The 20,661-nt window shown below is 50.9% G+C and overlaps 1 protein-coding gene across 1 annotated transcript in view; it reads left to right on the top strand.

Annotated features, from left to right (window-relative positions):
- The first annotated feature begins 1,141 nt into the window (after window positions 1–1,141).
- Window positions 1,142–20,661, top strand: part of sptbn5 (spectrin, beta, non-erythrocytic 5) — a 32,260-nt gene continuing 12,740 nt past the window's right edge. Inside the window, exons 1-52 of the mRNA XM_030117539.1 lie at window positions 1,142–1,216; window positions 2,516–2,683; window positions 2,776–2,892; window positions 3,027–3,184; window positions 3,403–3,631; window positions 3,924–4,010; window positions 4,167–4,274; window positions 4,352–4,436; window positions 4,963–5,096; window positions 5,165–5,385; window positions 5,994–6,132; window positions 6,240–6,374; window positions 6,470–6,558; window positions 6,646–6,799; window positions 7,001–7,204; window positions 7,287–7,493; window positions 7,572–7,728; window positions 8,064–8,200; window positions 8,377–8,589; window positions 8,690–8,842; window positions 9,188–9,318; window positions 9,397–9,660; window positions 9,753–9,828; window positions 9,967–10,178; window positions 11,626–11,857; window positions 11,945–12,084; window positions 12,881–12,980; window positions 13,061–13,231; window positions 13,305–13,469; window positions 13,784–13,873; window positions 14,032–14,168; window positions 14,367–14,553; window positions 14,732–14,841; window positions 14,967–15,057; window positions 15,199–15,315; window positions 15,633–15,790; window positions 15,911–16,043; window positions 16,140–16,285; window positions 16,743–16,857; window positions 16,943–17,053; window positions 17,358–17,537; window positions 17,621–17,827; window positions 17,912–18,061; window positions 18,143–18,247; window positions 18,335–18,523; window positions 18,794–18,949; window positions 19,082–19,273; window positions 19,353–19,448; window positions 19,546–19,667; window positions 19,752–19,866; window positions 19,941–20,054; window positions 20,462–20,583. Coding sequence (XP_029973399.1) covers window positions 1,157–1,216; window positions 2,516–2,683; window positions 2,776–2,892; window positions 3,027–3,184; window positions 3,403–3,631; window positions 3,924–4,010; window positions 4,167–4,274; window positions 4,352–4,436; window positions 4,963–5,096; window positions 5,165–5,385; window positions 5,994–6,132; window positions 6,240–6,374; window positions 6,470–6,558; window positions 6,646–6,799; window positions 7,001–7,204; window positions 7,287–7,493; window positions 7,572–7,728; window positions 8,064–8,200; window positions 8,377–8,589; window positions 8,690–8,842; window positions 9,188–9,318; window positions 9,397–9,660; window positions 9,753–9,828; window positions 9,967–10,178; window positions 11,626–11,857; window positions 11,945–12,084; window positions 12,881–12,980; window positions 13,061–13,231; window positions 13,305–13,469; window positions 13,784–13,873; window positions 14,032–14,168; window positions 14,367–14,553; window positions 14,732–14,841; window positions 14,967–15,057; window positions 15,199–15,315; window positions 15,633–15,790; window positions 15,911–16,043; window positions 16,140–16,285; window positions 16,743–16,857; window positions 16,943–17,053; window positions 17,358–17,537; window positions 17,621–17,827; window positions 17,912–18,061; window positions 18,143–18,247; window positions 18,335–18,523; window positions 18,794–18,949; window positions 19,082–19,273; window positions 19,353–19,448; window positions 19,546–19,667; window positions 19,752–19,866; window positions 19,941–20,054; window positions 20,462–20,583 — 7,589 coding nt within the window. The 5' untranslated portion in view covers window positions 1,142–1,156. The remainder of the gene's footprint in view (window positions 1,217–2,515; window positions 2,684–2,775; window positions 2,893–3,026; window positions 3,185–3,402; window positions 3,632–3,923; window positions 4,011–4,166; window positions 4,275–4,351; window positions 4,437–4,962; window positions 5,097–5,164; window positions 5,386–5,993; window positions 6,133–6,239; window positions 6,375–6,469; window positions 6,559–6,645; window positions 6,800–7,000; window positions 7,205–7,286; window positions 7,494–7,571; window positions 7,729–8,063; window positions 8,201–8,376; window positions 8,590–8,689; window positions 8,843–9,187; window positions 9,319–9,396; window positions 9,661–9,752; window positions 9,829–9,966; window positions 10,179–11,625; window positions 11,858–11,944; window positions 12,085–12,880; window positions 12,981–13,060; window positions 13,232–13,304; window positions 13,470–13,783; window positions 13,874–14,031; window positions 14,169–14,366; window positions 14,554–14,731; window positions 14,842–14,966; window positions 15,058–15,198; window positions 15,316–15,632; window positions 15,791–15,910; window positions 16,044–16,139; window positions 16,286–16,742; window positions 16,858–16,942; window positions 17,054–17,357; window positions 17,538–17,620; window positions 17,828–17,911; window positions 18,062–18,142; window positions 18,248–18,334; window positions 18,524–18,793; window positions 18,950–19,081; window positions 19,274–19,352; window positions 19,449–19,545; window positions 19,668–19,751; window positions 19,867–19,940; window positions 20,055–20,461; window positions 20,584–20,661) is intronic.

The following is a 20,661-nucleotide window of genomic DNA, read 5'->3' on the forward strand; positions in this document are numbered from 1 at the left end:
TGGCATGAAATATTTGCTAAATCTTTTTATCCAAATATCTTTTCTTTCCAGTTGTTATTGAACCTTTGTTTATTGTTTTGAGGCTGTTTCTGAAGAATTGTTGGCAGTCTTCTACAGATGATATAGATAATCTGCTATCACGGAGCTGATAGGATGACTGGGAGGAATGCTTTGACAACTTCAGATTCTGATTGCAGATTATTGAGCAAAATTTTGGAGAAGATGTGATGAATGATTTGCTGAAAGATCTTTTGATAGAGGCAGTTATAGGAAACAGCGATAATACTGATACTAGATACTTTACAGAGAAATCATCCTTTAAAAACATGGTATCAGTGCTTCCCTGATAGGAACTAAACAGGCCTGGTCAAACACACATTAACTTTATTATGTGTGTCGTTTATTAACTTGAAAACTGTTCAAAATATAAGATGCTAAAAAAAATTCCACATTTCTTCAATCTAAATGGAACGTGTGGCAAATATTGACATCAAAGGTCAGTAAATAAAATGATAAGAGAAAATAAAAGCCTTCCTGGACAGATGAGGCGTTCTTTAAACAATAGCAATTAACAATGACAATAAAATAAAAAGAAGAAAATAAAATAGTTCAACAATTAATTGATACTGCTTCTCAGCATCAGATTACAGTGAACTGTGGATTTCATCATGATACTGCTCACCTGTTCGTTACTAATGAACTAGTTAGAATGGCAAAGGAATTTTTATAGGTGTGTGTGTAATAAAGTGGTTTGCGCTCACTGCTGACTCAGTGAAATTCAGAATGACTCACAGGCTGAAAAGGAATAACATTAAAACAAACAAAAAAACTACAAAAAGAAAAACAAACTGAAAAAAGTAAATAAAACAACAAGGAGACTAGAGCTACTAGAAAGAAAGACAAAACAACCACAAAAAGACACAAAACAACTGAAAAGAAGAGACAAAAAAACAACCTAAAAAAAGACACTAAAAGAACTGGAGATACTAATCAAACAAACACAAATAACTACAAAAGATGTGTGTGAAGTACCTCATTTCTAATCTGCGTTGGTGGTTTCTAACCAATCAGGGGGCGGGCTGCGTGTTTCCAGCCAATCAGGATGGAGGTTGAGGAGGATGGGGCGGGACGAGTGCGGGAGCTGCAGGAGCAGAGGATGGCGGTCCAGAAGAAAACCTTCACCAAGTGGATGAACAGCGTCTTCACCAAGAACGGGGTAGGCAGTCCCTCAGCGCTCCTCTGGGACCAGGTCTGGGACCCGGTGTGGGCCAGACTCAACGCAGGAGGGAAGAAACACCCAAAGCGCCCTCTGGTGGTCTCCCTATAACCTTAACCACATGCTTATTACTGTAACCACGAAAACCAGGGTCCTGCAAACTCGCCACCCTTTACCAGTATCCCGAAACGCTCCACATTCAGAAACCACTGTCTAAGTATTGCTGTTATTTTTCGTCAGTCTTTGTTCTCTAAAATCGCCAGTCAGAAATCCAAGATGGCGACTGGCTCCTTCCGCGTGGAGCAAATGTTTCCGGTTACTGCTCCTGAAAATATCATTTACTACCTGTAACTCTGATATAGTGACACAATTTCGCGGGTGAGTCCGAATCTGTTTCTCTTATCTGAAAGTTCGTAAAACTGCAGAAATTTTATTATGAAATACCCGAGCTTGAAACTCCATTCAAAACACTGAGTGGAGGAATGTTAGCAAAGTTTTCAAATGCTACACAAAGAAATAGGTCCTCAAGAAAGAGCTCGGAAAGACCTTTAAAACGAACCATGAACCGTCAAAATAGCTTAAATATTATGGAAGTTACAGCAAATTATATTTGATGATTTTGGCATTAAATTGTGTATCTGTTTTATGCAGAAATTAAGACAAACTTTTTTTCAAATAGCTTTTTTATTATTCAAGTTTCTGGGCTCAGATTTTCAGAAAAACTTCCATTCACGAATTGCACTTATTCTAGATATTGAATTGGAGCTTGCAGTAGATTAAGGTGTTAATTAGAGTGTTCTTCTTCTGTTAATTTTAATAAATTATACATTTAAGCCTAATTTTACAGCCGCATGAATAGTTTTTTTTTTGACAAAGCACCCCTAAACTTTCATTAATCTATACTAATGAAGCAATTTGACTTGTAATGTGAGTGATACGAAGATTTTATTTACTCAAAACAAGATTGAATGTCAGAGAAACTCTGCTTGGATGTTCTATTCAATGAACCATCCTGCATCCAACCTCACATCGTCACATGGGGACGATAGATTTCCAAATCTAATAAACGAAATCCTTTCAAACTTTAAACAATGTTTAAATATTAAATATACTAACAGTCTATTAGGCAGATAAAAGAGATTAAAAAAATAAACACTTGGAGTTTAAAATAAAAAAAGATGAAATATGTGCCAGAAAACAGAAACAGTTTTGATGGACGTGACTGTGCTCAGGTGCAGCTTATATATTGACTCAAAGTGAAATCTGAGACATGTTTTTTAACTGTTGCTCCCCCTGCAGGAGGCCATTCAGCTGAAAGACGTGTACACGGAGCTGAAGACCGGCGTGGCTCTGATCCGCCTGCTGGAGCTCATCGCCAGGGAGACGCTGACTCCGCCCAGCCGCGGCCGGCTCAGGGTTCACTTCCTGGAAAACAACAGCATCGCCATCAACTTCCTCAAAACAAAGGTCAGTCCGCTCGGAGGGGCAAGGGGGGGCTGATCTGAGGGGGCGTGGCCGGGACTGCTGTCTCACTGTCCTGCTGCTGTCCTCTCTGTCAGATACGGGTGGATCTGATTGGTCCAGAGAATGTGGTGGACGGGGACCGGACCCTCATTTTGGGCCTGCTCTGGATCATCATCCTCAGGTTTCAGATTGGACCCATCAACCTGGAGGGGGTACGAAAGCAAACGCACCCACGAGTCTGGAGTTAAAATGAAACACACCCTTCACACAGCCACCAGATAACTCTGAAAACCAAATGGTATTTCGTTTTCTTCTTCTTCTTCCACCTCTTCCTCCTCCTCCTCAGCATGGGGGCGGAGCCAGCATGGCCCGCCGCTCAGCGAAGGAGGCGCTGTTGATCTGGTGCCAGATGAAAACCTCGGGCTACAGAGGCGTCAACGTTCAGGACTTCTCGTCCAGCTGGAGGGATGGACTCGCCTTCAACGCCCTCATCCACGCTCACCGGTAACACACACGATCACACACACCTGGTACCTGGAAAATGTTCCTGTGATGGTTCCTAGTACATGGGGAGAGTTCTTATGGTTCTTTGTGCCTGGATGGTTCCTGGTGCCTGAAAACAGGTCCTGTCGTTAGTTCCCGGGACCTGAAAGAAGAGCCCTGGATTGGTTCAACAGTCACTGTGGTCGATGTTCATAGACAACCTGCTTTCTCGCTCCCAGCCCCGACCTGTTTGATTACCGGCGTTTCCGTGGCGAAGAGGCGAGGCGTAACCTGGAGCACGCCTTCACGCTGGCAGAGAAACAGTTTGGCATCATGCAGCTGCTGGACGCCGACGACGTGTTGGTTCCTTTTCCCGACGAGAAGTCCATCATGACCTACGTGTCGCTCTACTACCACTACTTCTCCAAGATGAAGCAGGGCCAGACCATCCAGAAGAGGCTTGCCAAGGTGCGCACGCGCACACACACACACACACACACACACACACACACACACACACACACACACACACACACACACGCGTAGGTTTGTATTTCTATCCTTGTGAGGAATCCCACCGCTGCCGGGTCCCCAGTGGGGCTCCCTGAGGAACGCCGACTTGCTTTAAAACTTGAGTTCCATCAAACATGTAGTCACATGAGAGATGCAAACTCGGCTATGATACCAGAAATATCTCAGTTTTCATGAGGTTTTCTTGTTTCCCTCTGAACCTGTGATCGTGTTTCTGTGTTTTCCTCAGATCGTGGGGTTGCTGATGGAGCTCGCTGACATGAAGGCGCAGTACGAGCGGATGGTGTCAGACCTGCTTCACTGGATCAAAGCCAAGGTCAGGAACGTCTCTGTGTTCAGTTCCTCCTCAAATCCTCTGAAGATTTGGCCTGTTTGTACAGGGGTGTCAAACATGTGGTCCGCGGCCCAGACGTGGCCTTACAGAGAGAGTTGAGTCTGGCCTGCAGGTGAGTCTGGTCGCTGTGCTCCTCAGGTGGTGCAGCTGAACGACAGAAAATTCCCCAACTCTCTGAGGGAGATGCAGACGCTGATGACGGCCTTCAAGACGTACAGGACGGTGGAGAAGCCTCCCAAATACCAGGTCAGACCGGGTCTCTGCGCGCTCCGTCACTCGGCGCCCGTCCGCCTCTCGGCTGAAACCTGTGTTTGAACCCTCAGGAGCGCGGCGCCATCGAAGCTCACCTCTTCAGTCTGAAGACTCAGCTGGCCGCCAACAACCAGTGGGCGTACAACCCCCCCGAGGGTAAACGGCACGACGCACAAAACTCCAAAAAGAAAAACTTCAAAACAGAAGAAGACCCTGACCATCAAATCTATAATGAAGATTCAGTTCTGCTCATATAGAGTTATGGAAGTAGACACAGACATATATAAATAGACATGCAGGATCCTCATTAATGCATCCAGTGGGCTTAACACTGTGGGGTCAAACATAAGGCTTGTGGACCAAAACTTGATGAGATAGCAGTCACTTTCAATATAAATTGTTTGGTTTTGGTAAAATATAGACATTTTTAACCAGTTTAGTTTGTTATAAACTGCAGACATGTAGTTATGATCCAGGATGTCAACTGGTGTTTCTTCACTCTGGTAATTCATAAAGGATCGTTATAGAAGCTGCTTTAAAACTGCTTTAAGTCAGAGCATCCAGTGGAAGCCACACATGTTCCTGAAGTGCTGCTTGAAAAATAATAAGTGTGTGTGTGTGTGTGTGTGTGTGTGTGTGTGTGTGTGTGTGTGTGTGTGTGTGTGTGTGTGTGTGTGTGAAGGTAAAACTCTGAGCGACATCGAGAAGAGTTGGGTTTTATTGGAGCGAGCTGAGCACGAGCGGGAGCGCGCCCTGCAGGAGGCGCTGCTGCGTCTGGAGAGTCTGGAGCAGCTGGCTCAGAAGTTTGGCAGAAAGGTAAGACGCGCCCCACCGGTCCAGACCCCGCCTGGCGCTCGCAGAACTGACCCCGCCCTCCTCCCCAGGCGGCGCTGAGGGAAGGCTACCTGGAGGACACGCTGCGTCTGATCCGCAGGCAGGACGTCCGCGCCCTGTCCACGGTGGAGGAGGCGCAGGCGGCCGGCCGGCGGCTGGAGGCGCTGTCCACCGACGCTCTGGCCCGAGAGCCGCGCTTCACGGCCCTCAGGGACATGGCCGAGTCCATCCGGAGAGGAGACTACCACAGCAAGGAGCAGGTCATCAGGAGGTGGGCCGCAGCATCACCTGTTGATCGTTGTGCTGGGTTGTCAGTGTGTGTGTGTGTGTGTGTTTGTGTTTGTGTGTGTGTGGGGCGTCCTCGGATGCAACTGGAGTTGAGAGGAAATGTTTTTAGGAAGTGTTGACAGATGATGGTTTTATACAGACAGTTATTGTTTTCACAAGTGTCTTTGGGTTGATACCGTGGTTTAATTTACAGATTCCTTCCTGTTTTTATTGTCACAGTGCTTTTTTCCCAGGATTCTCTAAATTTGGTGTGTCAGACACATTTCAGTTCAGGAGCCACATGTAAGCTAACTCCATCTTGAGTGAGTGGACCAGTAGCTTAGGACCACGATAGCCTTTAAATTTAAACTCTCTTTGTCGTGGTGCAGAGTATACATGATGAAAATGTGTATTTTCACAAAATCAAGCAATTAATATGGAAAATAACAACGGCCAAATATTTTCCACTGTTTGGTGATTTGTGGGCGGGATTGGAGCCTCTTGCGGGCCTGATGAGTTCGATGTGGCGCCGTCTGCAGGGCAGCAGAACTCCTCCTCAGACTGATCCTTGACGAACTCGTCACACCTGCTGGGTGTTTTTGTTTTTCTCAGGGAGCAGAGCATCAGCGGGCGATGGAAGGATCTGCTGCAGCAGCTCCAGGAGCAGCAGGGGCTGCTGGGAAATGTAGTTGAAACCCTCAGCATCCTGCGAGACATCGAGCTGGTTTCCCAGGAGCTGAAGGAGCTGCAGGTGTGGTTTGCTTTGGGTTTTAACACAACCTGCTGGAAACCGTCATGTTTTAACGGTAACAAATTGAGTGTGTGTGTGTGTGTGTGTGTGTGTGTGTGTATCTGCAGTCTCAGGCAGGCTCCTCTGAGGTCGGGAAGCAGCTGGCTGAGGTGGAGTCTCTCCTTCAGAAACAAGACCTGCTGGAGGCTCAGATCTCCAGTCACGGTGAAACCATCAGCTCCATCAGCAGCACGGCCCTCAAGGTCACCTTCATCATCATCATCATCATCATCACTTTCATCATCGCCGTCGTCGCTGGGTTTCAGTAGCGATTAATCTCTCTGCTTGTGCTCTTCAGGGGAAGTTCAGGGACGTCCAGCAGGTTCAGAGCAGAGTGCGGGCTCTGGACACTCAGTACCGATCTCTGGTGTCGCTCAGCAGCAGCAGGTGTCCTCCACTTTCCTCTCACATGGCTTACTGAGGAGCAGAGGCCTGCTCCGGTCAGTGCTCACCTCCTCCGCTCTGCTCCGTCAGGAGGAAGCAGCTGGACGCTCAGCTCCGCCTGTTCGAGTTCTTCCACGACTGCGAGGAGTTGGAGGCGTGGCTCTACGAGCGCTGGCTGAAGCTGCAGACCGCTGGGCTCGGGCGAGACCTCAACCACATCCAGCTCGCCCAGCACAAGCACAAGGTGAGGCCCGGACTGGAGGAGCAGCAGGTTCAGCTGGGTTCTCACACAAGCAAACCAGAAATCAGTTCGAAAAACTGGTTTTCAGTCGATCTTGTAGCGATTATTTACTTGTACTGAAAGTGTTCATATTGATATTCACTGTTTGATGAGATCTGCTGATTTGACCTTGAATAACCACCCGATGTGAATTCGTCCTGTGAGGGCTTGGAGGCGGAGCTTCAGGCTCAGGAGACTCTGTACCGAGGTGTTCTGGGCCGAGGTCAGGACCTGCAGTCCAGACAGAGCCAAAGCAGCCAGAAGGCCATCCTGAAGTGGATCCGAACCCTGAAGAAGCAGTGGGGCCACCTGAGCGAGGAGGCCGCCGCTCGCCGAAGCCGCCTGCAGGCCGCCGCCTCCATCAAGCAGGTGGGAGGAGCCGGAGAAGTGGAGACTGATCCAGGTGGTCGGTCCTCTTCAGGTGAGACTAAGCTCCTCCTCCTCCCTTCAGTACTTTGCGGACGCGGCCGAGGCGAGCTCCTGGCTGGACGACAGGAAACCGCTGCTGACCAGCGAGGATCTTGGGAAGGACGAGTCCAGCACGGGGCTGCTGCTGCAGCGCCACCTACGCTTGGAGAAGGAGATGACGGCGTATGGCGCGGACATGAAGCGCCTGAGCGAGCAGGCAAGGATCGCGGCGCAGCTGACGGCTCAGACGGTGAGTTTCGCCTCCAGACCGTCGACACGTTCAGACCAGCAGGACCGCCCACCTGAAGCTGCCCCCCCCCCCCCGCAGGCCGAGCCTCAGAGCAACCAGATGGTCCAGCACAGCGACGACGACTCCTCCGAAGACGAGGAAAAGCAGGGGGCGGGGCCTGGAGGGAGGATTAGGCCGAGCTCCACCCCCCAGAGCGAGGACATCAGAGCCAAAGTGCGCTTCAGATACAACCGAGGTAAACTGTGCTAATGCTACCAGCTAACACACAAACAACATGCAAACTGCCCATAACCTGTGATGAGCACGGTACTCAAAGTTTATACTCGATTATAGTTACTAGTTAGTCACGTAGAAAGCTGCTGAAAATTACTTCAAAAGTTCAAAGACCTAAAAATGTAAAGAATATCTCTAAAGTTTTGCACAGTTTCTGTATGAATAACTTCTATCTTTATGATTTAACATCAGCTCCAGACAAATAATTGGTTGAAAATGACAAAAAGTCTCATTTGGTCTTAAATGTAACAGCATCTCTAAAGCTCTTCAAAATGTGACGTTCTGGTTCTGTTTCAGGTCAGGTTCCGTGGGAGCATAGCGAGGTGGTGACCGTGATCGGTGCCGAGGCGAACTCAGACCGAGTTTTAGCCCGAGACGCTCGAGGAAACCAGCAGTACATCCCCAAAACCTACCTGAGCCTGCTGCCGGCCGCGGTACGATCAACACGTTTTAAAACCACACCTGTACTGGAGGAGTTCCTCAGGGCTTTGTGTTCGGCGCCGGAAAACTGTCGGTGTGCCGTTTCAAATTCGACCCCTGGAGGTCAGAGGTCAGTTTGAGTGGGCTTTACTCTCTTTGTGGTTAACATTTTGTGACGTCGCCTCCTCAGGCTCCTCCCCCAACGTCGCCCGTCTCGACCAATAGCGAGACGAAGAGCTCCAGCAGGAAGCTGAGTCGCCCGAGGCGCCGCCGCTCGATGCGTCGCAGCACGTTGGAGCTCCAGACCACGTCTCTGCCCGACCCGCAGTACCAGAGGGAGACCGTGGAGAGCACTCAGGCCGGTCTGGACCGGGACTACAAGGTCCTGTACGACATGCTGAAGGTGAGAGAGAGAGAGAGAGAGAGAGAGTGGCATTCTGGGAAATGTACAGACACACACTGCCTCAGTTTATTCATTTTGATGATAATTTCAACTCCATCAGTCAAAGACCAAGAGTCTGGAGGAGACGCTGCGTCTCCATCGGTTCTACAACAGCTGCCAGGAGTTTGAGTCGTGGATGGAGGACAAGGAGAACATCCTGAACACCTTCAGCACAGACGGCGACAACCTGGGAGTGGTTCAGGCCAAATACGAGGTGAAGACTTTGCACAGCGCCAAACCCTTACTGGAGAAAAGACTTGAACCTTCCTCTGCAGCAGGATTGTCAAACACCTGTCAGTTCAGGCGCTGCGTACGACACAGTTCCACTTTGAGTGGGACAGACTGGCAAAATGGAGCCATAATTACCTTTAAAGTTTTTCTTTGCTGTGCTTCAGAGTATACACAATGACATTTATGCACACAAAACCAAATAACGTCAAAAAATTACTGAATATGAATATGAAGTTTCTTGTTTTGGCTTTAGACACATTTGAAGTTTTCTGCTCTGTTATGAAATGGATGAATTTCAAGCTGGTGAAACTTTGCTCCTCCGTTCCAGAACTTCCTGACTGAGTTGGCGAGTGGGCGTGGCCAGTTGGACGACATCCTGAAGATGGCGGAGGAGCTGGTGCGCAGTCGCCACAGTAAACAGAGAGAGATCCAGAGCCGTCAGAGGAGCGTGACCAGCAGGTAGGAGCCAGCGCTCGGTCTCAGGGGGAGTGAGGGTCGAGATATTTATCTGCCACGAGTCTCTCGTCTGTGGTTCAGGTGGGAGAGGATCCAGCAGCTGAAGGACGAGAGAGGCCGCGAGCTGCTGAGCACCGCCGACGTCCACTCCTTCCTGCAGAGCTGCCAGGAGGCCAAAGCTCAGCTGCAGGATCAGCTGTCGCGGCTCGATGAGCCGGACGGCGCCTCCTTCGGCTCCCGCACCTCCTTCACCCTGCAGGCCGAGGAGCAGAACCAGGCCCAGAGCCTCCGCGACATCCAGGCCCTGGAGAGCAAGATCGCCTACCTGAAGAGCGTCGCCAAGATGTATGAGTCTGAGAGGAGCACGTGTGTGTCTGTGTGTGTGTTTATGTGAGTGTGTGAGAGCATCGGTGACCTGCGGTTTGTGTGTGTTACAGGAAGCAGGACTGCAGTCCGGCCGAGAGCGCCGCCATCATGGAGGAGGTCCGAGGTTTAGAGGCTCTGCTGAAGAAGGTGAGCGGTCGATCAGGGGACCAATGTGTGAAATGAAATGATGAATCCGTACATGAACGGCACAACACAGCACCCTGCTCCAGTCGCCACCATTCCCTCCACCGTGACCGCTGCTGCTGTTTTCGTGGCGTTGCTCAGGTGAAACGCCAGGCCGCAGACAAACAGCGCCTCCTGGAGGAAGCTCGCAGGCTGCAGACCTTCCAGCAGGGGGCGAAGGAGCTGCAGCACTGGGCCGACTCGCTGCGAGAGCGCCTCCTGCAGGAGGAGACGGCTGGAGACGTGGCCTCGGCCATGGCCCTGCTGGAGCAGCACCGGGAGCTCAGGGAGGAGATGGAGGCGCAGAGAAGCAGGTACAAACGGCACAACACTACACAGTGTACACTACTCACTGCACTCTATGGCTGTAGTGAATAGATAGTATGCACGTGTGTGAATAGATGTACAATAACGATGTTTCCCTCCAGACTGTCATGACTCCAAGTCCAGATTCTCCTGGACTTAGTAGTTATAGAGTTCACAGTCACCGTAATAACTATCCAACCTGGTCGTCTGTTCAGACGACTGTCCATGTTTTCCTGTTATTAACATTCTTGCATCGTTTTCAGTGTTTCTCCCTCTGCTGTATAAACAGACCCCATTTTTGAAAGTTGCCCTTTAAAACGTTTTCATTATAATCGCTGTATAAACAGTGTGTCGAAGTGGACAGTTGCTCTTCTGATATCCTGACTGTCCAGAATGGGGTGCCACAAGGTTTTGTTTTGGGCCCCATGCATTTTTTTTTTTTATATCAGTGATTTTTGGGCTAGACCCTGGCCCAAGTGGAGGAGTTCAAGTATCTTGGGGTCTTGTTCACGAGTGGGGGACGGATGGAGCGTGAGATTGACAGGCGGATCGGTGCAGCGGCTGCAGTGATGCAGTCGTTGTATCGGTCCGTCGTGGTGAAGAAGGAGCTGAGCCGAAAGGCGAAGCTCTCGATTTACCGGTCAATCTACGTTCCCACCCTCACCTATGGTCATGACCTTTGGGTCATGACCGAAAGGACAAGATCCCGGATACAAGCGGCCGAAATGAGCTTCCTCTGTAGGGTGGCTGGGCGCTCCTTTAGAGATAGGGTGAGGAGCTCAGTCACCAGGGAGGAGCTCGGAGTAGAGCCGCTACTCCTCCACATCGAGAGGAACCAGCTGAGGTGGCTCGGACATCTGTTTAGGATGCCTCCTGGACGCCTCCCCAGGGAGGTGTTCCGGGCATGTCCCACTGGGAGGAGACCCCGGGGAAGACCCAGGACACGCTGGAGAGACTATGTCTCTCGGCTGGCCTGGGAACGCCTTGGGATCCTCCCAGAGGAGCTGGAGGAAGTGTCTGGGGACAGGGAAGTCTGGGCATCCCTGCTGAGACTGCTGCCCCCGCGACCCGGCCCCGGATAAGCGGTAGAAAATGGTTGGATGGATGGATGGATGATTTTTGGGAAGCGTTAAAAAACTCAAACTTCCACCTGTTTGCTGATGATGCTGTCATTTATCGTTTCGGGGAAACTGCGCTGCTGCCTGTTGAGTGTTTAAAAGCTTCCTTCAAGGAAAAAGAAGGCCAACTTCTGTTTTTGAGACTTGTACTAAATCCAGACAAAACAAAAATTATGATTTTGACTGAATCCAGAGACAAAGCTAATTGTTGCTATCTATCACATTAAAATAAAATTGATGCTTTTGCCCATTTTCATAAACCTCCACATGTGACATGTTTCCTTCCGTCTCTTTGAATCCGCCTGACTCGTCTCTGCTCTGCCTTTGTGCTCCTCAGACTGTCCAACATGGAGACGTTGGGGAAATCTCTCCATCAGGACGCCTCGGGTGACGTCCAGCGCACCCTGGGCGACCTGGAGGCTGACTGGTTGAAGCTGGACAGGCTGTGGGCCGACAGGAAGCAGCGTCTGGAGCAGGGGGTGGAGCTCCAGAGGCTGAACCAGGAAGGAGACCGGATCGAGGCGGCGATCTCCGGACACGAGGCCCGACTGAGGGTGGAAGATGTCGGGGTGAGGAACCTCACATCCTCCTCTTCCTCCTATTCTTCCTCCTCCTCCTCCTTCACTTCGTATGTGCTGCTGCGTTTGTTGCCGCAGGACTCGGTGGACGCGGTGCACAGCCTGCTGGGACGTCAGGACGAGCTGGAGGCTCTGCTGAAGGCTTTGGACCAGCGAGTGGATAATTTCTGTGAGCGGAGCCGGGAGCTGATCGAGCTGCAGCACTACGCTGCCAAACAGTAAGAAGACCCGAACACCTGAGGATGATGATCAGAGCAATATGTGTCATGATGTGTGTCTGTGTTTTTCAGTGAAAACTTTAGTTTTTTATCTCCTCGTCTTGATTTTGATGTTGATTCAGGAGCTGGAGTTTTAACAGTTCTACGAAGTTTCTGCTGCTTAAATCAAGTTCCAACAAAGTCCAACAAAAGAAAAGATAGTTAACTGACAGTTGTTATCCAGCTCAAACAAATGCCAACAGAAGAGGGTTTTTTAATGTGTTGAATATATTGTCAAATATTCAAAAAAATGTTGCTTCACAAAAACAGTATTTGTGTAAATTTTCATCTACATTCCCGCTGCTTTATATAACCTGAGGAGGGATTTAAAAAAAAAAAGAGGAATCCATCTTTATGGGACGAGCGCTGATTATTTTGCGCCACGCAGTTATTCTAAGATGTGGAGTTCCACAGGGATGGATTCTGGGACCCATAGCTTTTGCTTATACTGTATTTCATACTCTTATGCTCTCATTTTATAAGTTTCACATATTTTTCTTCCATTATATCTACTATGTATATCAATCTTTTTTCCTTTTTTCATCATTTTCTTTCTTTTGTTGCTCAATTCTAAAACGGGCACAAAATGATCTTGTCGCCTGTTGTCCTTTTCTTGTGCCTGATTTTATTTGACATATTTTTTTACATTTGTGTTTCCAGCGTTTCTCCCTTTGAGATCTTGATCTCATTTCTCCGAGTCACTGTAACCACTTTATTTTTTTCTCTTGTTTGTTGTTGCTTTGTGTTTGTGAACCAGCATTAAGGAGCGCAGCAGGAGCATTCAGAAGGCCAACAAGCGGCTGAAGGAGAGCAGCAGGCAGAGGAGGAACCTGCTGCTGGCCTCCAAGAAGTACCAGGTTCGATTCCGCTCGCCGCGTGAATCAGGCCGGTTCTGTCTGCCGTGACGGCGACGCTCTGCTTTCTGCCGGTGTTTCAGGAGTTTCAGAGAGACGCCGAGGAGCTGCTGCTGTGGATGGACGAGAAGTTCAAGGTGGCCGAAGACGAGTCGTACCGCGATCCCACCAACATCCTGAGGAAGCTGAAGAGACACGAGGCGGCCGAGAGCGAGATGCAGGCCAACCAGGTGTGGCTGGATCGACTCCTTCAGGTAAAAAGACTCACACAGCCCCGAACAACTCCTGCTGTCGACAGCCGTTTTAAATGCGTCCCTGTGTGTGCAGCTGGGACGGGAGATGCTTGCCGAAGAGCACTCCAGCAGCCAGAGCATCAGCAGGACGTTGTCTCAGCTCAGCAGCCGCTGGAGGAAGCTGCAGGAGAAGATGGCCGACAGGGGGGACAAGCTGAGGCAGGCGGGTCAGCAGGAGCAGCTGATGGAGCTGCTGCAGGTAAAAAACAGCTCTGGGTTCATCCAACAGGAACGATTCAGACACAAAAAGTACAATTTCACAATTATTAAGAGTCTTCTTTTTCACACTGATGTGATTTTATATCTTAACTGTATATTTTACACCAATATCAGCTCATGGAAACTACCCTCGCCTTTCGTAAATACTAGAAGCTCAGACTCCAGTGTTTTGGACCGGAGGTGGAAGCAGACGAGGGTTATTGATGAAAAAAGAAAAAAAGGACACAGGCTGCAGCAGAGACATGCAGCTAACTCACATGAATTTCTCTGTTCGTCCCCGAATCGTCTCCGCAGGACGCCAAGCTGAAGATCGAGGCCATCCGCTGGGTGCTGAACAACGCCGCCAAAGGTCACGACCTGAGATCCAGCCGACAGCTGCTGAAGGTGAGGAGGAGGAAGTGGTGTGTGTTTTTAGCACATGGGGTGGCAAACGTGAGGCTCGTGGGCCAAAACCAGCCCGCAAGGAGACATTTCACTGTTTTGCCAGCTGCTTTCATTAAAACTGGCTTTTGGTTTTTGTGTGTGTGTGTGTGTGTGTGTAGGAGCATCGTCAGCTGGAGCAGGAGGCCAAGGAGCTGGCGGAGAAGATCAACTCCATCGTGGTTCGGGTCAAGCAGCTGGCCTCCTCCCACTTCGACTCCCACCGACTCCTGCAGGAGACCGACACCTACCTCACCCTGTCAGACATCTCCGGTTCCTCTGCTCACTGCGTTTCACCATCAACCTCCGTCTCAGATTGTTGTTTAAATTCCAGCTTTTTAAAAGTCAAAGTTTCAGGATCAGATGTGAAAAGTTTCATATTATAATGTTATAAATATGCTTTAGTTTTTCTAAGCTTTGAGTTCAACATGGGGGTTCTGCACTCTGAATCCTGCAGGTTCAAGTCCCTGCAGAAGCCTTTGGACGAGCGGCGCGCCCTGCTGGAGGCCTCGGTGCAGCTCTTCGGCTTCTACCACGACGTGGATCTGGAGCTCAGCTGGATCTCCGAGCGCGTCGCCGCCTGCAAGCCCGGCGGATACCAGCAGAGTCTGTCGGCCGTGCTCGGCCTCACGCAGAAACACAAGGTACTGCCCGGGCGCCGCCAAGCAAGCGTGAACTGGCCGTTTCTGAACCTATTCTGCATTTCAACTGTGGTTTTTGCTGCAGTTTCGTTTCTTTTGCTCCATCTTTGTTTCTCAGTTTCTTCTGCATCACGTTTCAGTGTGTGTATGTGTGTGTTTGTGTGTGTGTGTGTGTGTGTAGGAGCTGCAGGCTGAGGTGAATGCTCATCGTAAATACCTGACCTCGGTCCTGGAGAAAGGACGCAGCCTCGCTAGAAGCAGCAGTTCAGACGGACAGGAAGTGACGCGGAGGTGCTCATTCATTCATTCTTTCATTCATACATTCTTTCATGTGTGCTTTCACTCCGTGTGTGTGTGTGTGTGTGTGTGTGTGTGTGTGTGTTGCTTCAGATGTGACCGACTCAGTTCTTCTGCAGGTGCAGCCACCTGAGTGCAGAGTGGGAGGAGCTGGAGGAGGCCTGCAGCAAGAGAGCAGCTCACCTGAATAAAGCTCTCACCCGAGAGCAGGTGAGAGGAGGGAGAGGAGGAGGAGGAGGAGGAGGAGGAGGAGGAGGAGGAGCAGCAGTAGTAGCAGTAGTAGCAGTAGCAGTAGCAGTAGTAGCAGTAGTAGCAGTAGTCCTGACTACCTGCTGCTTTTTTGTCTCTCAGCTGCTGTTCGACTGTTCGGAGCTCGAGTCCAGACTGACGGAAACTCTGAGTGAAGTCAACAACGACGAGTACGGAAAAGACCAAACGGCTACACAGAGACTGATCACTGCACAGCAGGTAGCACACACACACACACGCACGCACACGCACGCCCGCCCGCCCGCACGCACGCACAGCAAGCGAGCCATTAAATACACAGAGGTCCTCACATTGTTCCCTGTGGAACTCCTCAATTTCAAATTTGAAACTTCAGGTATTTTTCTTCTGTTTTAAAATTTTTTTGGGGTTAATTTTTAATTAAAACTCCTCTCCATGAGTGTGAAGCATTACTATCTAACAGTATTATTTCAGCTGTTAGTGTCTTGTATTGCATGTGTGTGAATGCTTCGTGGTATCAGTTTGTGGCTGATTGTGTGATGCTGCGCCTCCCGCAGGTGTTGGAGGGCAGGCTGGAGGTGCTGGCGGTGGAGGTGGAGGAGCTGGGGGAGCGGGTGGAGCAGGCAGTTCACACCTGGAGCCTGGAGGAACTGCGCAGACCCTACACACACCTGAGCAGCCTGAACCAGCAGCTGCAGCACCGCGCCACCCTCAGGTCACCACAAACATTACAACACAACAAGAGCAACCAGTGTTATCACAGTATCGTCAATAAAACGCCAATAAAAGAATATCACAGCATCAAATAGTCATAGTGTGTGTGTGTGTGTTTCAGAGGTCAGAGGCTGACCGAGGTGCTTCATATGCATGAGTTCACTCGGGAGTCCTCGGAGCTCCTGCACTGGATGAACCAGCAGAGAGAGACGGCCGAGTCTCAGGACCTGGGATCAGACTACCAGCACGTCCAGGTGACTCCGGACAGGCAGACACCACCGACAGAATAGAAGTTCCCCTGGTTTTCAAAGAGGAGCCAAATGCATAATGTGTGTGTGTGTGTGTTGCAGTTGCTTCGTGAGAGGTTTGAGGCTTTCCTGAAGCAGTTGGCGGTCGGCGAGGAGCGTCTGCAAGGCTGCAAGGACGTCGGGACTCGACTGACCCGCAGCAAACACCCTCAGAGCTCCACCGTCAAGGAGACCCTGCAGCAGCTCAGGTGAACGCCCCACACACACACACACACACACACACACACACACACACACACACACACACACACACACACACACAGAGGACACTTTGTTTCTTTCAGGAAGAGGAAGATTAGCAATCCTTTTCCTCCCAGTAACGGCAGAACTTCAGCTAAATTTATGAAGTGTTGGATTGGCTGCAATGAATCACCAGCTTTCAGGAGTTTAAGTTTATACTGCCCCCTGCTGGCTTGATCAAATTTTCAGAAGCAGCTGAGAGATTTTTGATCAAGACGAGATGAGACTTTAATCAACTCATGCAGGAGGAATGTATGCAGGTTTCTCACGGTGACACGATGAGAACATAGAATGATAAACTGTACATACCACTGGTATAGGCCACACAAGGATAGAGCAGTTACTCTCAAAAAGTTACGCATATGATGGAAAATCTTCAGGATTTCACAATGTCTGTGTGTGCAGTGCATGCTGGGAGGGCGTGAAGGCAACAGCCAGCGAGCGTCAGGATCAGCTGCAGCGAGCCGAGGAGAGTCATCGCTTCTACCGAGAGCTGAGCGACGCCCTCAGTCTGATACGGGTAATCCGTCTGTCCTCAGTACAATCACACGTTTCATTCATGAGCTGAAGCTGCAGACTTGATTCTGCTGCTGTTTCCCCGCCAGGAGCGACAGAAGAGCATTCCTGATGATATGGCCAAGGATCTGCGAGGAGTGATCTCCCAGCTGAGGAAACACGAGGCTCTGCTCCACGAGCTGGCATCCACTGAGCAGCAGGTCTGTCCGTCTACCGGTCTACAGCGTATCATTACGAAAACAGCTCCCACTGGTGGTCCAACATGAAAACTACACCGTTCTCAGCATTTCTGTCGTTTTCAAAACGTTGCCTTTAAGATATGCAATTATTTTGCAATATAAATGCAAAAAATTAGTTTTCTCTTGAAATGTTTTCGCGTGAACGAGGCCTTAAGTTTTGATGCTAACATCAACTAAAGGGCTTGTACTTTGTGCAAGTCATATCGTCGCCGTTAGACTCGACTCCGTGCTCACCTGATATTTTCTTCTTTCTCCTCCTCCACAGCTGAAGGAGCAGTTGGACCGGGTGGACTCCATCTTGAACCTGTGCACGCCGCAGCTGAGGCTCCGCCTGCAGGAGGTGCAGCAGGAGGTGGTGGACCGGTGGGAGGAGCTGCGGCTGCTCACTGAGCGCAGGGAGGTGGAGCTGAAGCTGGCGTGCCAGCGGTACCTGTTCTTCAACACGGTGAGGACGGAGGGACGCACACCTCAGAGGGACGTCTCCAGTTTGAATTGAAAACATGGTGGAACGCTCACTTCCTGTTTCAGGCGCAGGACTTCCTGCTGTGGTGCAGTCAGATGGTGGCGGCGATGGCGGCCGAGGAGAGCATCAGCGACGTGGCGACGGCCGACCTGCAGCTGGCTCAGCACCAGCAGCTGTGGGCGGAGCTGGAGGCCCGGCAGCAGACCTGGCAGCAGGCTGTGGAGCAGGGGGAGGAGCTCCAGAGGAGGCTGGACAGGAGCAGGAGGAAGGAGGTGAGGGGAGCATTTCTCTCCCGGACAGATCCACATCGTGTCCTTCACATCACGTCATGATCCCTCCTGTGTTTCCTGCCTCAGGTGACGGAGAAGCTGGAGGCTCTCCTGGGCAGCAGAAACAAACTGGAGGAGGAGTGGAGGCGGAAGCAGAGCTGGCTGGAGACCGTCCACCTGGAGCAGATCTTCTACAGGGACGTCAACAGCGTGGACAAGACGTGCAGTTCTCAGGAGGTACTGACAACATCTGGAGGTCAGGTTTCAGTGGGCTGATGCCTGAAATGATCCTCGTTCTGATTCCTTGGCGGTCTGCAGATCCTGTTGCAGAGCAGCACTCTGGGAAACACGGTGGACGAGACGGAAGGTTTGATCAAACGTCACGAAGCCTTCGAGAAGCTGCTGAGCTCGCAGGAGGAGAAGGTCTGCTGCTCTCTGTTCTCTTTAACCTGGACGGCTGAGCTGCTGAGCTGCTGCTTTAAACCTTCTTGTCCTCTCCCGTTGGTCCAGCTGACGTCCGTGAAGGAGCTGGCCGAGCGTCTGAAGAAGCAGCTGAGATCCGAGAAGAGTGGGCGGGTCCAAACCAGACTCAGAGCCCTCCTCCAGAGGCGCGACAGGATCAGAGAGCTGTCCGTCAAACGCAGGGAGGAGCTGGAGCTCTCCAGGCTGCTGTGCATCTTCAACAGGGACGTGGCCGAGGTAAGGACCCGACTGACCAATCACAGGGAGGTAAGGACCCGACTGACCAATCACAGGGAGGTAAGGACCCGACTGACCAATCACAGGGAGGTAAGGACCCGACTGACCAATCACAGGGAGGTAAGGACTCAACTGACCAATCACAGAGGGGCAATATTGGATTGCTGGGAATTGGATGCTGTTTTATCAGGTTAATACGTGACTGAACGATCAATCACAGGCCGTGTTTCCCGGGGTTCAAACACGGTGTCTGTCTGTGGGGTGTGTCAGGCGGAGCAGTGGGTGGCGGAGCGGATGCAGAAGATGTCGGACGACGGTAAGACCGACCTGAGCGACCTGCAGATGAAGATGAAGCTGCTGCAGAAGCATCAAGTGTTCGAGGCAGAAATCCTTTCTCACAGTCAGATCATCAGCTCTGTGCTGCAGGTGAGACACACACACACACACACACACACACACACACACACACACACACTACGAGTTCAGCAAAGCGTCTGCAGTGGCGATGCGACGGTTTGAGACAGACACGACCTCAGTGCCGTGTCCACTGTTCCTCAGGCCGGGGCGGAGCTGGTCTCCCTGCACCACCCCAAGTCCAAGGAGGTGAAGCGGAGCGCAGCGTCGCTGGAGCTCCACTGGGAGGAGCTGAAGAAGGCCCTGGCCACCAGAGGGAAAGCTCTGGAAGACAACCGAGACTTCCTGGAGTTCCTGCAGAAGGTGGAGGAGGTGGAGACCTGGATCAGACACAAGGTACCCGACAGACGGAGGGACGGAGGCGGGATCCGGATCACGGAGCTGGATGAGAACTCCCGTGTTCTCCGCGTTTCAGGAGGTGATGATTAATGTTGGCGACGTTGGAGAAGACTACGAACATGGAGTCCAGCTGCTGAAGAAGCTCAGCGAGTTCAGAGGAAGTGGAGATGGGGTAAGACCGGGGCGGACAGCAGCCAGTGATCCTGTAAAGGGATCCTTTATAATCTGTGAAAGTGGGATCAGTTTTTCAGCCTGTGCTGAATGTGCAGGAGGTGACGGTGGACGACGCTCACATCACCGCCATCAACAAGCTGGCGGCTCGTCTGGAGAAGCGTCAGAGCGCCGAGGAGCTGCGGACGGTCCGCCAGAGGAGACAGCAGCTCAACGACCGGTAAGCGTCCGCCCGAGGCCGCCTCCGCCCGAGGCTGCCTCCGCCCGCCTCTCGTCCCTCTGCTGAAGCTCCGGGCTCCCGCAGGTGGAGCAGGTTTCATGGAGACCTCAGCAACTACAAGAGGAAGCTGGAGGAAGCGCTCGTGGTGCATGGCCTCATCCGGGAGCTGGAGGAGGTTCGGGATCGAGCCAACGAGAAGGTGGGCGTCAATCCGAGCTCAGACGGGTTTGATGTGGAGGCGGGGGTCATGACGAGGTCCTTCTCTTTGTTCAGATGCTGCTGCTGCAGGATCAGGACTGCGGCTCCGATGTGGACAGTGTGGAAAACCTGATGGCACGCCACGAGAAGATGGAGAGGGAGGTGGGGCTTATCCAGGAGCGAGCGCAGGTGAGTCTGCTGCCTTTAAACACGCTTTTACTCCGAACCTGTTGGAAATAATCTGTTCTGGTGAAGTCAGTTTGATCAGATTCGTCTCAATATAGGAACCCAAAAGAACATAATGTCACCTAGAACTGGTCCAACAGTTTGAAACCAGGTCACAAGTTAGTGCGTGCTAGTTAAGATCTGGTGTAAAACTTGTTGAGCCAGAATTAAACCAGTATCATAATCTGCTCAAATCAAATAATCACCAATTCAGAACAGGAGCAGCTGACCCAGCCTGGACGCAGGAACATTTCCTGCTAAGAACCTCATTCACAAATCCAGAAACTGGTCCACAACAAGTCAGAAACCAGTCCAGATTAACTCCAGTCCCTCCAGCAGTGATCCGGTAATCCTCTGTCTGGCCTCTGCAGTCTCTGGAGAGCGACGTCTCCGAGCACCTGAAGGCTCGATCGGTGATGAGCGACAAGCTGAAGAGCAAACAGAAGGAGGTGCGGAAGACGCTGAAGAGTCTGGACCAAGAAATCAAGCACAGGTGCTGATCAGGACATCGTCCTCTTCTCGTCCCGCCCGCTTGCTGACCAAACAGTGTGTGACGGTGATAATGCTACCG

Source organism: Salarias fasciatus, chromosome 19, assembly GCF_902148845.1.
Source record: "Salarias fasciatus chromosome 19, fSalaFa1.1, whole genome shotgun sequence".
NCBI lineage: Eukaryota > Metazoa > Chordata > Actinopteri > Blenniiformes > Blenniidae > Salarias > Salarias fasciatus.